This window comes from Bos grunniens, chromosome 4 (assembly GCF_055505025.1).
Source record: "Bos grunniens cultivar Pamir isolate PY7600 chromosome 4, Bosgru_T2T1.0, whole genome shotgun sequence".
Classification (NCBI taxonomy): domain Eukaryota; kingdom Metazoa; phylum Chordata; class Mammalia; order Artiodactyla; family Bovidae; genus Bos; species Bos grunniens.
In genome coordinates this window covers 12245752-12265385 of record NC_141168.1, presented here as the reverse complement: position 1 = coordinate 12265385, position 19634 = coordinate 12245752, and the positions used below count along the sequence as shown (strand labels likewise).

General features: G+C 40.0%; 1 protein-coding gene across 23 annotated transcripts in view; it reads right to left on the bottom strand.

The window, feature by feature from the left end:
• TPK1 (thiamin pyrophosphokinase 1) overlaps positions 1–19634 on the bottom strand; it is a 391983-nt gene that overhangs the window by 163803 nt on the left and 208546 nt on the right. Inside the window, exon 1 of one of the 23 annotated variants that reach the window (XM_086398274.1) lies at positions 6929–7096. The exons of 21 other annotated variants lie outside the window; for them this stretch is intronic. Coding sequence is in view for 1 of the 2 variants with exons in the window: in XM_086398273.1 (XP_086254399.1) it covers positions 14043–14087 (45 nt within the window). In the remaining variant the exon portion in view is untranslated. Of the gene's footprint in view, positions 1–6928; positions 7097–13512; positions 14088–19634 lie in introns of those variants that run through there. One more of the 23 variants, XM_086398273.1, reaches the window with a different exon arrangement.

Below are 19634 nucleotides of genomic sequence, written 5' to 3'. Positions count from 1 at the left end.
CAACGCAGTATCCTGGCCTCAGAGAGCTGAGAGGCATATGGGAGGAATGATTTCAGTGAGCCCAGACTCTTGCATCTTCCAATGCACAGAAAACTGTTAAATTCCTTAACTTAGGCTATCTGTTGCTGTTGTTAGCTGCTCAGTTTTGTCTGACTTTTTGCAACCCATGGACTATAGCCTGCCAGACTCCTAGATCCATGGGATTTTCCAGATTAGAATACTGGACTGGGTTGCCATTTCCTTCTCCAGGGGATCTTCCCGACGCAGGGATTGAGCCCAGATCTCCCACACTGCAGGCAGGTTCTTTACTGTCTGAGCCACTTGGTTTTCTTTAATTAGTTTTTTAACTTTTTAAATTTAATTAAATTTTCTTTAATTAACCTTTTGGTGTTCAGACTACCTGCCCTTTGCTGAAAAACTTCTATATAACCTGGCTCCTCCCCTCCTCAGAGCAGTTCTCTCAGAGCCACCTGAGATGCTGTCTCCTGGGCTTGAAGTCCTAAAAATTCCCACCAGATAAAACATAACTCTCAACTTTAAGGTTGCGACTATTTTTTAGGTCGACACAAGAAAACTTTACATGTAATAAGAACTGACAATTATACTACTCACTCTACCTGAAGTAAAGTAGAACTTATTTAAAGATAGGAACTATTTGGCTATTAGTTTTTAAATAGTACATTTTAAAAGCTCAAATAACATGTGCCTTGAAGAAATCATGATTTTAGGAGAATAGCATGACAGCCCTGCACCGGTACAACCTGCTCAGTTCCTGGAGGAACAGTAAGTGGCGTAAGTCGCCATAAAGCCAAAGGCTGTGCAGCTCACAGGTTGCGACCCTGGTCCTCCTCATAGTGCCTAACACACGCAAGACACTCAAGTGCTTGATGAATGAAGTGAAGACACCGCAAGAAAGGACCAGTCAGCCAAAGGAAGAACTAGATTAACTACCATAATATAAGAATATATACATCAGAAGGGGGATTCATAACAACACAAAAGTAAACTACACAGAAGAATCGCAAGGTTGGGAATGAGTTTCATATTTTTGACCTTTTCAGAGTGTAGGGAGAATATGAATTTTGATTTTGAATATGATACTTTGTGTCAAAACTATAGTATTTTAAGACAAGTATACCACACATCTAGAAGATCTAATTTTTTTTTTTTGGAGATCTTTCTGGAACTCTGAGAATTAGATTTGAGGCAGAGGAAGACCATGCACTCTAGGAAGACATGTATTACTCCTAATACACAGGCAAAGATTAAGACATCTTAGTCTTCAGAAGAAAGGGGTGACCTACAAGCCTTTGGGGTGTCAAGTTAGGTAATGGCTTTTAGCAGTGCTTGAAAAATCTTAAATAGTCACACTCCAGACCAGAGGGCAAGGGCTCAGAAGTTATATAGGAACTCAGAAGAATCGAAGAGAATTTGCCTTAAACTGAAAAGAAAGACAATATAAGAAAGACACCAGTCCATCCTAAAGGCAATCACCCTGAATATTCACTAGAAGGACCGATGCTAAAGCTCCAATACTTTGGCCACCTGATACGATGAGCCAATTCATTGGAAAAGAAACTGATGCTGGGAAAGATTGAGGGACGGAGGAGAAGGGGGTGACAGAGGATGAGATGGTTGGATGGCATCACTGACTCAGTGGATATAAGTCTGAGCAAACTCCAGGGGATAGTAAAGGACAGGGAAGCCTGGTATGCTATAGTCCATGGGTTTGCAAAGAGTCAGACATGACTGAGCAACTGAACAGCAATGGAAGATACAGTAGAGAAAGTTCTAAAGCTCTAGTAAAAAGCACACGGCACAGTCCTATCTACATAATCCTAAATTCACAGCAGAACAAATACCTGATGATAAAATAGTTTATTCACTATGCAGATTCTGAAATCCCTTATTTTAGGTTCTCAATTTTTCATTACTATACTCCAAGCCTTGAGGGATCCCATAACCTTTGAGGCTGAAATTTAATCCCCATCTTCCACACTGGCATATCATGATGAATAAGCAGTATCTGTAAATCAGTCACTGAATTTTTCAGAATAAAGAAGCAGCAAGATTACTTCTCATCACTACTCATTTTCTCTACAGGAAGTATTTAGCAAGACTGATTATAAAAACATTAGAGGATCAACGTAAGCTGCAGGGGGCAGGAGGAGCCAGCCAGGAGCTGCTTCTGTAGTTGTCTAGCTCTGGCTGGAAATAGGACATTCAAAGAGATAGAAGAAAGAACACAGACACCAGCCCTGTATATTTAAATAGGGCTTCCCTGGTGGCTCAGATAGTAAAGAATCTGTATGCCACGCAGGAGACCCGGGTTTGATCCCTGGGTCAGAAGGATACCCTGGAGATGGGAATGGCAATCCACTTCAGTATCTTGCCTGGAGAATTCCATGGACACAGGAGCCTGGCAGGCTACAGTCCATGGGGTCCCCAAAAGTCAGACATGCCTGAGTGATTAATACTTTCACTTCACTTTACAAGCCTAGATGTCTGCCTTTAGGACAACAATGCCACTGGGAAGGACTTTTCAGGCTAAAGTAGGCTGTTTACAGACAGCCAGGACATCTTTTCTATGTGGATCCAAAACCTGGTACATTACTTCTAACACCACCCAGTGTAATATAAATTTTCAAAACAGTATTTTCTGGATGCCTCAGCATTTCCACAGACTGTAAGCCCCTGACTCCAAGGACCAGGTACACCAGGGTGGTAAGACTGGTCTCTACCACAAGTTTCCCTCCCTGCCCTCCTCTGACTGACCTAGTGACACTAGAACACACCAAGTGACAGCCCCTCACACTCCTGCTGTGTCCCTACTCTAAACCCCCCAAAGGCACTTGCTCACGGGGCCTTGCTGTCTCCCGGCTCCCCACCTGCTTGGTTAAGCTCAGACCCTGCGCCTCCGCCCATAAGGCCCCTGCACGGCCTCCTGCATGCCTTTCCCCTTTAGGACCTGTGAGCCAAACAGCCATTTAATTTCAAATGCCTCTCCTTGGCTAACTCTGAGTCCGCATGTGTCTGCACCAGACTGATCTTCAAAACCCCCAGATTATTCCTTACAGCACACACAGTCAGACTTTGTTACGACTGCTGGTACACCTGTGTCTCTCATTCTCCTTCTAGAGGAGACCTGAGAAACACAGACACCAGCTGCAGCGCGTGCGACACAGCAGACAGTAAGCATTTCTGAGCTTCATCAACTCACACAAGTCAGGGAAAACTGAATAAATAACCAGAGTCAAGAAGCTGATTATTAGGCTGAGTTAATGTCATCTAAAATGTACAAAACAGTACTTACATGCTTGGCAAGGATTCCCATAGTTGGCAGCTTTTGAAAACAATAACTTATTTCACATGTGTTACCCCGGGCGATATATATTTGCTGATCACTTACCGACTATCAGGTACTAAACACTTAGGATAGATCAGTAAACAAGACAAACCACCACCCATGTCCAGACGTCTATTCTTTAGGTCTAGATATGTATTCCTGCCCTACAGATGGGTTCATCTGTACCATTTTTCTAGATTCCATATATATGTATTAATACACAATATTTGTCTGTCTCTTTCTGGGCTTCCCTGATAGCTCAGTTGGTAAAGAATCCGCCTGCAATCCAGGAGACTCCAGTTTGATTCCTAGGTTGGGAAGATCTGCTGGAGAAGGGATAGGCTACCTGCTCCAGTACTCTTGGGCTTCCCTTGTGGCTCATCTGGTAAAGAAACCGCCTGCAACGTGGGAGACCTGGGTTTGATTCCTGGGTTGGGAAGATCCCCTGGAAAAGGGAAAGGCTACCCACTCCAGTATTCTGGCCTGGAGAATGCCATGGACAGCATAGACCATGGGATCACAAAGAGCTGGACACAACTGAGCAACTTTCACTTTCACTTTCTGACTTCACTCTGTGTGGTAGACTCTGTGTCCATCCACACCTCCACAAAATGACCCAATTTTGCTCCGCTGAATGGCTGAGTAATATTCCATGGCATATATGTTCATGTTCCACATCTTCTTTACCCATTCCTCTGTTCAAAGAGTGTCAGAAGGGTAGTCATGAGAACTGAATGCAAAATTAGGAGGAATCAGAGTAAAATCTAAATGTTAGATCTGAAAAGAGCCTTAGTACGCCACTGTAAAGTCCTGACTTTTATTAGCATTACATGGAAAGCCATTCTGAGCAGTTATCAGTTCTGATAATATTTGATCCATCAGCAACATCTGACACAAGGTTATTTTTACCTCCTCCCAGATACAGTCTCTCACAGAAATATGGGCTTCCAGCAAAACCATATTTCTTTGATCTCATTGGTTGCTTCCTCTCAGGAACCAACATAACAACTTTGGAATAGCCCAGAGTAAGGTCCTTAATTCTCTTCTGTCATTACATACTGCCTTGGTGTTCTCTGACAGCCTTGTGGCTTTAAATATCAACAATGTCAACACTTTCTAACAGTCTATCGTCAATCCAGACCCTTTCTCCTCAACTCCAGGCTCCCATATTCAATGTTTACTTGACATCTGCATTTGGAATCCAATAGAGATCTCCAGGTTAACCTGATCTTTCCCTGAATCATGCTCTCCCACTGTTTTCCCCACAAAAGCTACTCTACCCCAAACTCCCAGGGTTCATTCTTAACTCCTCTTTCTTATACTCCGTAAAAAAATTCTATTGGTCCTAAGTTCAGTGAAAGTCACTCAGTTGTCCCGACTCTTTGAGACCCCATGGTCTGCAGCCAACCAAGCTCCTCTGTCCATGGAATTATCCGGGCAAGAATACTGCAGTGGGTTGCCATTCCCTTCTCCAGGGGATCTTCCCGACCTAGGGATCAAACACAGGTCTCTGGTGTTGCAGGCATCTATTTTACCATCTGAGCCACCAGGGAAGTCTCAGTTCAGTATACATCCAAAATTTCTCCCCTCTTCACTACCTACAACCCCATCACAACCATGGCCACCAAAATCTGTCAGAGAATATGAACCACCATTATAGCTCACGGGAAAGACTGCAGTGGCCTCCAAAAGAGCTCTGCTTTTGCCCTTATTTCTCCACAATCTATTCTCAATATAGTAACAAAAATAACCCTGTCAAAATGTAAATCAGATTTTGCACCCTTCTGCTCAAAACCCTCCCATGATTTTCTTTGTGGATCTATCTATTAAAGCAAAGGAAGTAAAAGCAAAACTAAACAAATGAGACCTAATGAGACTTAAAAGATTTTTTGCAGCAAAGGAAACCATTCACAAAATGAAAATACAACCTACTGAACAGGAGAAAATATTTGCAAATGATATGACTGATAAAGGGTTAATATCCCAAATATATGAAAGGCTCATACAAGTTAACATCAAAACAAATAAACAAGTAAACCAAGCAGTTAAAAAATGGGCAGAAGAACCGAATAAACATTTTTCCAAAGGGGACATGTAGATGGCCAATAGGCATGTAAAAAGAAGTTCAACATCACTAACCATCAGAGAAGTGCAAATCAAAACCACAATGAGATACCACCTCACACCAGTCAGAATGGCTGTTATCAAAAGGATGAGAGATTAGTAAGTAAGTAAGTAGTAAGTAAGATTAGTAAGGAGGTGAAGAAAAGGGAACTCTTACACGCTGTTGATGGGAATGAAATTGGTGTGGCCACTATGGAAAACAGTATGAAAGGCTCTCAAAAAATTAAGGCTTCCCTTGTGGCTCAGCTGGTAAAGAATCCGCCTGCCATGTGGGAGACCTGGGCTCAATCCCTGGGTTGGGAAGATCCCTTGGAGAAGGGAAAGGCTACCCACTCTAGTATTCTGGCCTGGAGAATTCCATGGACTGTATAGCCCATGGAGTCTCAAAGAGTTGGACACAACTGAGCAATTTTCACTTTCACTTCACTTTCAAAAAATTAAACACAGAACTTCTATATGATCCAGCCATCTTTCTTCTGCTCCTTCTGGGTAATATACAAAAGAAGTCATGGTCTCAAAGAGATAACCACATTCCAATGTTCATTGCAGCATTATTCACAATAGTCAAGAAAAGTGTCTGTCAACAGACGAATGCATAAAAAAGATTAGAAAATATGTGAGATACATATATATGTATCTGCGTATTATATATATAATACACACAAACATACGCACAATGGAACAATATTCAGACACAAGAAAGAAGGAAATTCTACCATTTGTGACAACATGGATGAAGCTGGAGGCTTGAGATACTAAGTGAGATAAATTAGATAAAGACAGACAAACATTGTATGACCTCACAAGTAAAATTAAAAAAAAACTAAACTCAAAGAAGAGTGGAATGCCTTGTACGTACTGCTCCATTTAAAATGGACAACCAACAAGATTTACCATACAGTACATGGAACTCTGCTCAACGTTACATGGCAGCCTGGATGGGAGGGGAGTTTAGGGGAAAACGGATACATGAATATAGATGGCTGCATACCTCTGCTGTTCATCTGAAACTATAACAATCTTGTTAATTGGCTATACCCCATTACAAAATAAAGAAGTTTAAAAATAAACAAATAAAATGATTCTAAACTCAAAAAAAAAAAAAAGAGAGAGAGAGAGGAGAATGTCAGTTGAGGGGATAGGGAAGTAGAGAGACACTGGTCAAAAAGTACAAACTTCCAGATAAATGATAAGTTCTAAATATCTAATGGACAGCAGGGTGACTATAGCTAACAATACTGAACTACATGCTTGGAAGTTACTAAAAGTAGACCGTAAATGTTCTGTCACAACAACAAACAAAAAAAATCATGTGAGGTGATGGACTTGCTAACTAACTCTTATTAGGGTACTCATTTTGCAATATGGATGTGTATTAAATCATGTTATGTACCTTAAATGTACACAGTGTTATATATCAAGTATCTCAATAAAGCTGGAAAAATAAAGATACTTTACATTCTTTTTTTTTCCTGCTTGGTCTTCAAAATCCTCAATGTATTTCACAGGGATGGCACACCTTGTTAGGCTAGCTACATGTCAAGTGCTCAGGTGGCCAGTGGATCACACAGGTCTGGAAACAGCAAAGAACAGTGAAGTCATCCACTCTTACTTCTGGGGCCCCTTCTAGAAAAAGCAGGAGAAAAGACAAAACATTCAACAGCACTACTATGGCTGCAGAGAACCGCTGTCCTTAGAAAAAAGCCCACTTTCTGTTGGTGTTACATGTGAAGACATTATAAATACAGGGGATTTTTAACAAGGATGGACCATGAGTTTCAGAGGGCAATGAGAGGGAGCGTGTGCATATTCGAGGGCAAGTTTCCTTATTTTAGAACACATCTACCATTCTCTAAAGAGCGAAAGCTACTCTCAGAGGCTAACACATTTTCTGTTGGCTGTGATCCATCAAAGATTCAGTGTTTGTAACTCTAAAAAAATGTTGCTACAATCCTATTAGATCTATAGAGAAAATATTTTAAGTAACATATTTGTGCATACATAACACAAGTGTGTTATCTACCATGCCACATTCTGTAACATATAAAATGTTAAAAATCAATTTCTAATTGATTTCTATACATGTCCTACATCCAAGTCAGGGTATTTTACACGGACCTTTTTTTGTCAGCAAAGGGGAGTGGTGGAATAGTAACTGCTTTTGGCTCTTCATCTGGACTAAGGGTAGCACAAAGAACCCTGAAACCCTGGGTGAATACACTGGAGACCTGACTACAGTGCAGTTTTGTTGGTGTTCTGTCGTTAAGTCCTGTCTGACTCTTTGCAACCTCCACGGACTGTAGCCCACCAGGCTCCTCCGTCCATGGGATTTCCCAGGCAAGACTACTGGGGTATTACTGGGGTAAGTTGCCATTTCTTTCTCCAAGGGGTTTTCCTGACCCAGGGATCGAACCTGTGTCTTCTGCATTGGCAGGTGGATTCTTTACCACTGAGCACCAGAAAAGCCCAACTATAGTATAGTATACTCCCTTAACAACCACAGAACCATATACAAGTCACATGTCCCCCTTGTGACACAGGTGAGTCATCTATGAAGGCAAGGGACGGACTGAATTCCCAACCTGTTTTTCAAGATCTCTTTCACTTCTAACAGTCTACATGAGATTCTCTGGTTTCCACTCCAATAGGTTAAATAATAATTGTGTCTGTTTAGAGAACAAATGAAAAACTTGGCTTTGCGTTATCTGCCTTAATAGAATCATGACAAGACTGGCTGAAGGATATATAACACCAAAAGGAGAAGCAATTTCATTTTTCTATTAAAGAAATCAAAGCCTTTTGGTAAACAAATGACATGTTTTTCTCCATTTGTCCTCAAAAAGACTTAGATACAGCATGCATGAAGTCTACGGCAGGGACAGTGGCTGTCAGCATATTTTAATTGCATTGACTCTTCATAAATTGAATTTTGGAGGTGCATAAATGGACAATTTCTTTGTGGCTATCCCTGATAGACAGGGTGACCATACAATTTAATGCACAAGCTGAGACACCCTTGAAAGTAAAAGGGAATATTATACATGATTACACCAAGGATACAGGCACAAAACAGGACTATCCCATTAAACCAAGATACACATTTATCCTGCTGTTCGAGAATTCCAAGCATGTAGCCAACTGAAACAAATTAAACACGAGGGTCTCAAAAAATTTAGACATTATCCTTAAGCTTCAGAAGATGAAATTCTCTGGTCCAATTGTCGGATGCTCTAATTTAAAGACAGAAGACCCAATGCAGCCTATGAAGGAAATCACTGGATCAGGAGAGAACAGAAACAATAACCTGCCAACAGCCCAGCGATATCAAAGTATGTTTCAATAAGCCGATAAAATAATTCAAGTGATTGATGTGAAGTACAATGAGACACCAGAGAAATTAAAGACCTGAGGCTTTATGGTATCAGAATATACTGTATTGACAAACAAAGACTGTACCTGGCTGGATCTTGGCAGCCTGTGGAAAACAATACTACAGGGACCCTATTTAAATTTCAACAAGGCCTAGTGAGTCACAGTTTAATGGCAGCCTGTTTCGGTGAGAAAGAAATCATGCCTCTTGCAGTGGCAAGATAATAAGGCTCCAGATTTTTCCTCAAATAATGTGCTCTCCATCCTCCTCGCTATGGCCTTAATTGAGTCATCACCTTCCTCACCGGGGTGACCCCACTGGCCTCCTGCCTGGCTTTCTGTAACCAAGTAGTTCCCTATCTGATTACAGGAGAAAGCACTCTACATCTCAAATCTGATCATGCTAATGTTCTCTTGAAGTATTAGCTCTCCAGAATCTACAAACTAAAGTCCTATCTCCTCTAATACTCACTTGTAAGTTGCATCCACAACTCCCACCAACTTTATATTCTAGAAGCACTTTAGATTCTCAGAACACATCACAAGATTGCAAACTTCAGCGCTGGAACTATCCCCTCCCCTCACTCTCCCTTGTAAAGTATTTCCAAAGATGCCTACCTCCACCTCCTTAGAAAAAAAAAAAGAAAGAAAACTTGTTTGAACAGAACATTTTCATCTATGTCAAACTGCAAATATGTTATTAAGAGATGTCATAAACATATTTACACAAAGCTTGTTTTTGAACATGTTCTTTGAATGAAAAGTTTAAAAAAATAAAAAAAGAAGAGGAAGGGACATATTTATACCTGAAAAGTGAGCAATGTATACAAGCTTGTTAGTATTTGACAGAAAACTAGGGAGGCAATGAAAAGGGTCTACACTAAGACTCCCAACTGTTTTAAACTATAATACCCCAGTAAAAGTTGTAGCAATAAAAGTCCAGGCAGTCCATACCCTCACTGGAGAGGTCAGCATATCCAGACTGGAAGCAATTCTTTTTGCCTGAGGTCCTTGACACACCGGCCGCAAGTCAGCAGAAGAGGCCGCAGAGACGGGCCTACCCCAAATGACTAGTGCATTCTACGAGCCTCTTATAGGAAACATGTAAATGGTGCAAGTGTGCATGTGTGATCAGGACTTCCGGTATTACCTACCCTTTGACATTCCAAACCTAAGAGTTTCACCTCTGGTCTTGAACACTCAGAACAAAACACTCTCTTGATTCTGGCTAGTTCCTAGTTCATCTTCCAGATCCAGCTGAGTTACCACCTCCACAGGAGAGTTCACGCTGGAGAAGGTCAACTTCCAAGGGGCTTCCCACCTGTCCTATTCCACCTATAAGGGCATCCACTTCACAGACCGCAAGGTCTGAGGGTCAGAAACTCTCTCTCTCAGGTTGCACTCTTCAACCTATACTACCTCAATTGACTGGTAAACATGTTACAGACATCTGTTAGCTGAACAGTTACAGTTTCCAGGCTTCACCTCTGGTGAGTAACCAAGCATCATCAAGCGCACACTTGAAGTCTGTTTTCCAAGGTCTCTATTTCTTTCTCAGGTTCTTGATGGAAAAGATGACTGAAGAGTTATCCTTCCAAGAATCCTGTAACCGGTTCTTTTATTACTATCATGAAATTTTCCATCCTTCAATTCAGCTTGCACACAGCCATGCCACTAACTTTCTAAATTGTATTACGATATCTCATTCAAAATTTTCTAACAGGTTAACATTACCCGTAGATCAAAATTCACATTTTTTATCTAGAGATTAAAGATCCTTCCTTTGTGACCCCAAACAATCTTTTTAGCACTGATGCTCACTTCTTCTTAGAACTCTTGCTGCATACCAGGAGTTTCCCTTGCTTCCCCTCAGGCTGCTATTTGAAATCCTTGATAACGCTTAACTTCAGCTGCCCTGGTCATGACAGAGAATAGGACAACGACTGAGCTCAGGCCCAGGATAATGAAATGCTTTTTTGATTTACCCTGGGCTTTGAATTTTTTAGTTAAACATTTCAAGCCTGGTTGTAGTAACAGTGTTATCTTTCATTACAGATCTACCACGAATACTAATATTTCCTTGATTACCTGGCCTGTAGGTTCTCAAACTATATCAATGAGAGACCCCTGGGGAAAGAACATATTTTTCCATATAAATAAAAAACACAATAGTTAAATGTGGAAATGTGTTATTTTTTCTTCTACATAAATACACAGGGATGGCAAGAGCAGATTTGCATGTATTTATATTTCTCTATATCAGAAAGTGAATGCCAAGGAGAGCTGAATAGAAAAAATAAAACACATACTTGTGTGTGTGTTTTTACATAATTTTATTCAACTATCTCTGCTGAAAATTAAATTCTTTGAAGAGTCAGGAACATATTTATAAGTAAAATTAACATAAAATCATGGTCTGTATAAATAATGTGGATAAGTCTACTACAAGAGGTCATTGTTGTCTCCAAACCTCTCATGTCATCTGAGATCTTGAGAAATGGAAAGATGCATCATTTGTGGTTTAGAAAACCCAAAATATGACATCTTCAACACAGCTGGTATTTAGTGCAAAATGAAAACTGAAGTATGATTTGTATCATATTCAGGAACCACTAGCTATTTGGAAATAGAGTTTGAAAGTATCTTACAGTTTGGGTAAATGTTATCTATTGAAGTTAATTGACTGCTTGGTAGATAAATGAAAAAATTCACATCTGCTTTCCTGCCCACCCTACTGAAAAAGCACCAGATATTTTCACCCTGGCCAAAAATTCTATAACATACACGATGTCCTACTAAAGCTGAGCATTGAGAGAGTGCCAAGCAGTCATTCTTCCCACTCGTTGGAACGTGGTTATGAGGCACCAGAACGTGGAACCCACATCCTCTTTCTCTCATCCCCTTCCATTCCCACCACTGGGCAAGCTGAAAACAATTTTCAAAACCTCTGCTCTGTTCCCAGAAGATTAGTATTTCTGTACTTGTGATTAGTTTTAAAAGCTATTATCCTATCTTGCATCATGATGATTTGCTTTCTATACTACAAACAATATTTCTTGCTTTTGCTTCAGCCATAAAACAAGTCTTAGCTGCATATTCTTGTCTAAAATGATAAATGAAACTCATGGCTCCCATGTCTGGATGGATTAGGTTCGGCTATTTGTAGCACTTCGGGTGCATTATTTTCCCAAAGTTTAGTGGCATAAAATGCTCTTCATTTTTTATTGACCAGTTAATAATAGGTGGCTATCAGGCTTGCTGCAGTGCAATCCTTAGATTTTGCAATCTGGTGCAATATAAATAGTTTATGCTAATTACCCCCTTCCCACCTTCTGGGAGAATAGAGACATTTTGATTGCAAATTTTGCACTTGGTCATTAACACTCTGGTTTCTAGATTATGCATTGGACCATTTTATAATGCCAAATGAAAATGTTAAAACTGTTACTGCGTTGACATTAATTACTTAAAGCTTACTTCTTGCAATGTAGTAAGTTTCCTTCAGCTAGTACATGTATACAAAATAGCTGATCACCTCATCATCCCCAGGTTTACGTTTAGTTTTAAGCGAGGTCACTTGCTATTTTGCTAACTGTATTCCATCTCCATAAGCATCATAGTAAACCGAATGCCATCAGGGAGAAAATATTTGTTTAATGATAACTTCCTCTTTCTGAAATAATTTCCTTCATTTATATAGATGTTTTGAAAAAAATCAAAAATCTATAGGGTCAATTTTATAGTCAACTAAAATCTCTAGTCGGAGAAGGCGATGGCACCCCACTCCAGTACTCTTGCCTGGCAAATCCCATGGATGGAGGAGCCTGGATGAAGAAATAGAATTAAAATGTAATCAGTGAACTCTGAATTCAGATAGTCTTATTTCTACTGTGCTTCAACTATTTTGACACAGCTGTTCATACTGCGAAGTACACACAGTCACATACATATTGAGAGGGTAAGGCTCCTAGTGGACCCAGAAGAGATGCTGATATTATCTTATTTCTATGCCATCTATCTGTTAAGGACCAGCATGCTGGCCATGGAATGCTAAGCAGAACTTCTGGGAAAAGAGACAGTCATGGAAACAAAGACATTTTCCACTTCTAGCTACAAAGAGAGTGAATAGAGAGTGAATGCTACGGGATTCCACCTGCTCTGATTTAAATGGAACTTTCCGGGATAACTAGGCTCATCACCTAAAACAAAGAAGGTATTACTATGTATATATCTCTTCTGATTACTCACTAAACTACCACCGAAAAATGTATCAATCTGATGTGCATATCCCTGTGACATGCAGTTAACGTCATTTCAGTTCTTCATCCATGACTTAAACTATAGCACATCATTTCTTAAACATGAATGTTGCAGGGTTTTTAAGTAGCCTATTGTAAATATTTACCCTAATATTTAAAAAATCTAACATGAAACAAGTTATTCTTCTGTTGGGCAGGCAATCTTCAGTTGCTTAGATGAAAGGCTAAACTAAGGTTCGGGGGCACTGCCTACTGCTTCCTCTCAATCATTCCCTATTATCTCCTCAATACCCTGTTCTCCACTCCCACTGTTGTCTTTTTTCATCTTAGCCCTAGCATAAAGTTAGAAATAAAAATTTGTTTACTAAAATTTGAAATAATCTTTTGCTGTTAAACCAAGACAAACTCTATATGTTTAGTCTGTAGCCTCAAATAAATGAATTTATTGCTTAAAAAATGTAGATACTATCATTGTGGACAATCGTAATTATGAGGTAAGCACTACTACATATGATATATCTGGAAAACAGGTACATAGAAAAAGAAGAAATTTTATAATCTACTAAGCAATTTCATGCTATTCTAAGTACATGAATCTTCCAGAAGATTAACATAAGATACAGTTTCCTCCTCCATTCTGTGTCTCCACGATGCAGTAACTGTAAATAAACTAGTCCTTTTCACATTAGGTCAGTGTTCTCCTGCAAAGGAGCACCACACCAACCATATGCGCAATTCTCTGCGTTAATAAGAAATTTTATCTGGTAACTGAGTCATCCAGCTGAGAGTCCTGGTAAGCAGATAAACTTAACCCTTGTCCCGGGGCCCATAAAAACACGCCTTTCCTCTGGCAGGGATGAATTAGGCTGCCACAGCCTTGAGGGCAGTTAGCTTTTTATATCCATCGCAGCATCTCCTGAGTCACTCCAAAGCATGCGGAATATCTATTTTCTCTTGTTGCACAGCACTATAAAAAAGATTGCTGGTCTCTAAGAAGGAGGAAAAAACAGAGATGTGAATTTCTCTTTTGAAGGCTTTTCCAAAATGATCTAGGAAACAGTCTGCTAATTCACACAATGCACAGAAATTTTTCTTCTCCTTCCTTCCTCCCGATACTTAGCTTGCACCTCATTTGTTCCAGAACCTGAACATGTAAGTAGTTTGTCACTTGACAAAGATAGCAATTCTGGTAATACAGGAAAAATTAAAAGGGGGTCTGTATAGGCATACTGATGTATAGTAGAATGTGCATTTATGTGTGTGTATGTGTGTGTGTGAGACATGTTGCTTTTTAGAACTTCACAAAAATTACCAATTAAGCTTACAACATCCCTTTGGGGTAGATAAGCACAGGAACAAAGGTAGAAAAACGTGTTATGAGAGTCTTACAATGCCTCAGCTATAGAACTGATGTTGAAACTGTACTGTATTGCTTTTGGTATCAATTCAAGGAATTTGGCAAGATTTATCCTTGTCAAGTTCACAATGGCAATGGCTTATGAAACAATTTCTATGTATTCTCATTTGTCAGCCCTCAGCTTTCTCAAGAAACTTAAGCTTAGAAAAAGAAACAGGTCCCAGAAGTAAAATATCAATTAATGAAATGAAAAGAAGATACCATGTGTACTGTTTTTAAAAGCACGTAACACACATCCCCTTTCCCTGCCCCATACAGTGGAGAGAAAAGATGGATGTGTGTGTATGACCAAATAACAGTGGATATCTCCAAGTACTGGCCAAAATAAAAGTGTGTTCGATTACAAAGGAACAAGAGCTAGGGCAGGAGAATAAGTTTTGTTAATGTCAAAGCAGATTATTAAAGTTTACCAACATTTGATATAAAGGGTGTTCTTACATATAAGTATATATTCATTTGATGAATATTTATGGACGGCCAGGAAATGCTTTACATGTTTGGAATACATCAGAGAACAAACAAGCGCAATTCCCTGCCCACACAAACTTTACATTCCAGCCAGTGAATACAGAAACAACTATTCTAAACATGTCTGATGGTGACAGGTGGAATGCAGAAATTCAGCAGCAAAGGGGAAAGGGCTGGTGAATCTGGAGATGGAAGAAGAGGAGGGATGGGGGGGAGGGCAGATGGAAACTATTTAAATTGGGTGATCATATCAGGGTTCATCGGTATGAGGTATAATTTCATTAGAAAAAAATTCTTCTTATTCCATTTTCTCAAATGTAAATTTAAAGGTGAAGCAAAGGGACTTCCCTGGTGGTCCAGTGATTGAGAGTCCGCCTGCCAAAGCAGAGGACACAGGCTCGATCTGTGCTCTAGGAAGATCCCACATGCCGCAGAGCAACTAAACCCATTTGCCATAACCACTGAGCCTGTGCTCCAGAGCTGGAAGCTGCAACTACCAAAGCCCACGCACCTAGAGCCTATGCTCTGCAATAAGAGAACCCACCACAATGAGAAGCCCATGCACCACAAACAGAGTAGCCCCCACTCTCCACAACGAGAAAAAACCCGCACACAGCAAGGAAGATCCAGCACAACCAAACAAATGAATTGTTGTTGTTGTTCAGTCGTTAAACCATGTCCAACTCTTTGGACCTCACGAACTGCAGCACGCCAGACTTCCTTGTCCTTCATCATCACCCGAACTCTGCTCAAACTCATGTCCCTTGAGTCAATGATATCATCCAACCATCATAACGTCTGTCACCCTCTTATCTTCCTGCACTCAGTCTTTCCCAGTATCACGGTCTTTTTCAATGAGTCGGCTCTTCGCATCAGGTGGCCAAAGTATTGGAGCTTCATCATCAGTTCTTCCAATGAATATTCAGGACTGATTTCCTTTAGGATAGACTGGTTTGATCTCCTTGCTGTCCAAGGGACTCTCAAGAGTCTTCTCCAGTACCACAAATCAAAAGTGTCAGTTCTTCAATGGTCAACTTTCTTTATGGCCCAACTCTCACATCTGTACATGACTACTGGACAAACCATAGCTTTGATGATATGAATCTTTGTCAGCAAACTAATGTCTCTATACTTTTAAAAATATTGTCTAGGTTTCAAGTAAATAACCAAATAAAAATTAAATAAGTAACAGGTGAACTAGAGAAGAGTTCTATACAAAACAAATCTGCTTTTTAAAAAGCTGGAACTATCCTGAAGAGGCAAGCCACAGCAACTATGACAGTCTGAATTAGTATATGGTGACGCATCTATCTGTTTCCCTTATTAGAATGGAGACTATTTTAGGCCATTGGTTTGGCCACCAAATCATAGCATACTGACCTGGATATAGGTACTACATGAAAGTTCGTTAAGCTTATTAGCAGAAGATCCCAGGAGCTTCCATAGTACATCTAAGGGAAGAAAGTCTACCATTGGAACTCTGAAGCCAACTTTTGACATATGCTGGGTAATACGCCCCTTAGTGACCGCACAGTGAGCACAAAGCACATGCAAGCTGGCAGAAGCCAGAGCACACCAGCCCTCTTCTCTCTCCATCGAGGCATGAGGCAAAGGGTGATTAGCGGAGCTGTGCGATCATCCTGCTGGTGGATTCCACCACTAAACAGACAGACCCCATTCTCACTGGTTCCCCAGGAATACGGAAGACTGAAATCTTCCCCTAGAAAACACAGAAACCTGTGAGGAGCCCTCTGTTTCATTCACGTGTCTTATAGTACAAGAAATCTCATAAAATTAGAGTATGTCCTAAAGAAACAATGCTAGGATGTTAGCTAGACTTACTGTGATGATTTCACAATTTATACAAATATCAAATCATTATGTTGTACACATGAAACATAATGTCACACCTCAATAAAGAAAAAAAACTTTCATTTGAAAAAAAAAAAACAAGAAAATGATGAGTCCATGAACCAGAGCTAAAACTTAATTAGTTTGATTGCTACAAACATTATCTAAATTTAATATCACATTGCTCCATGAAACTTATTATAAAATCAAAAGATTAACCATGTACATATTCTACAAAAGATATCTTATTTATATGTATACTAATTTTTATAAAATAGATTAAAGTATATATTTTATAAGGTAAACATCATTATATATAACTATGTGCATGCATGCATACTCCTTTGCTTGGTCATGTCCAACTCTTTGTGAACACACGGACCACCAGGCTCCTCTGTCCATGGGATTTTCCAGGCAAGAATACTGGAGTGGGTTGCCATTTCCTTCTCCAGGGATTTTCCCAATCCAGGGATCAAACCCATGTCTCCCCTACACTGGCAGGCAGATTCTTGACCACTGAGCCACCTGGGAAGCCCCATATATAACTACTACATATAAACTATATTTTACAAAATTAAATATTTATAAAATATATTTTAGAGAATTTTATATTTCATTTACATAAAAAATTTATATTTTTATTCTAAGAAAAGGAATATGTCAAGGCTGTATATTGTTGCCCTGCTTATTTAACTTATATGCAGAGTACATCATGAGAAACGCTGGACTGGAAGAAACACAAGCTGGAATCAAGATTGCAGGGAGAAATATCAATAACCTCAGACATGCAGATGACACCACCCTTATAGCAGAAAGTGAAGAGGAACTAAAAACCCTCTTGATGAAAGTGAAAGTGGAGAGTGAAAAAGTTGGCTTAAAGCTCAACATTCAGAAAATGAAGATCATGGCATCTGGTCCCACCACTTCATGGGAAACAGATGCGGAAATAGTGGAAACAGTGTCAGACTTTATTTTTCTGGGCTCCAAAATCACTGCAGATGGTGACTGCAACCATGAAATTAAAAGATGCTTACTCCTTGGAAGGAAAGTTATGACCAACCTAGATAACATATTCAAAAGCAGAGACATTACTTTGCCAACAAAGGTTCATCTAGTCAAGGCTATGGTTTTTCCTGTGGTCATGTACGGATGTGAGAGTTGGACTGTGAAGAAGGCTGAGCACCGAAGAATTGATGCTTTTGAACTGCGGTGTTGGAGAAGACTCTTGAGAGTCCCTTGGACTGCAAGGAGATCCAACCAGTCTGTTCTGAAGGAGATCAGCCCTGGGATTTCTTTGGAAGGAATGATGCTAAAGCTGAAACTCCAGTACTTTGGCCACCTTATGCGAAGAGTTGACTCATTGGAAAAGACTCTGATGCTGGGAGGGATTGGGGGCAGGAGGAGAAGGGGACGACAGAGGATGAGATGGCTGGATGGCATCAGTGACTCGATGGACATGAGTCTGGGTGAACTCCGGGAGTTGGTGATGGACAGGGAGGGCTGGCGTGCTGCGATTTATGGGGTCGCAGAGAGTCGGACACGACTGAGCGACTGAACTGAACTGAACTGATAAATATAAATATATTACATAAAATATACCCTATTATATAAAATATTACAAAAGCAAAGAGTCGGACATGACTGAGCGACTGAACTGAAGTGATAAAAGATCTCAAGAGCTAAGTAAGGTGCACAACAATACATGACTTTAATACTACCACTACTGCTGTTATATTTTTATGAAGGTCTTTATATGTGGCTGACATTGCAGTAAGTGCTTTGCCTCATAACTCCCTGGTATGTGCAGATTATTATTCTGACTTTACAGATGAGAGAGTTGAGTCTTAAAGAACCAGTCATGCAGTGGAAAGAAAGTCAGCCTACCCCAAGCATCAAAGATAACCTTTAATTACAATGTGTTGGAGGCCAATACTTTTCATAATAAACATATTTAATACTTAAAACTGGTACAGATAACAAGCAGTGTAAAGAATCTGGACACGTGTCATAGAAGAATTAGTAGAAACTGTTACTGAAAAGATTCTTTCAGAGGATACATGCCAGCTAAGGTTTGCCAGAGTGTCCTTTGGAATCTGCCTTAATGTTACTGGAAATAAATTTATTCACTGAACAAGTATTTACTGAATAAGTAACTAGGAGAAAAGATTTAAAGCAGATATCCATTTAAAATAGAGGCTATAAATTTTAGTAAGGGAATGGAGTGAATGGGGCAAACAGGAAGACTAGTCAAATAAGCCAGGTAAGAAATGATAAAGGTCTGAACTAAGACAGCAGCAGTAAGACCGGAAGGAATAAAGTGGGCACAGGAGATATCTGCAGGATTACAGCAACTGCAACTAGCCATTGAGGGATGGTAAAAGGATAGTAAAATATAAGGTTACTCTCAGGTTTCTGCCAGGTGGATGGATGGCAGTGCCATTGAATGAGACAGAAAATAAAGAAAGAGAAAATGAGATTTTGTGAGAAAGATGATGAATTTTGGTTTACACTGAAATGAAGTTCCTCTGGCCTTCCAGTTAGTGGTTAGAAATAGGGCTTTGAAGTTCAGGATTAGAGACATAAGTTAGAGCGTTAATGGCACAGAATGATAACTGAAGCCCAGGGAAACAAGATAGAAGTAAAAGGCAGGTGTGACAGAATATCAATATAAGAAGAGCCGGGGAGAAAACGCAGGTGGTGATGAAGACCACGGGACTCTGATGGGTCGGGAGGGAACACAGGGACAAACAGGGTTACTCCTTAGGGAGTCAATCCTGATAAAATCACATCTTTGATTGAG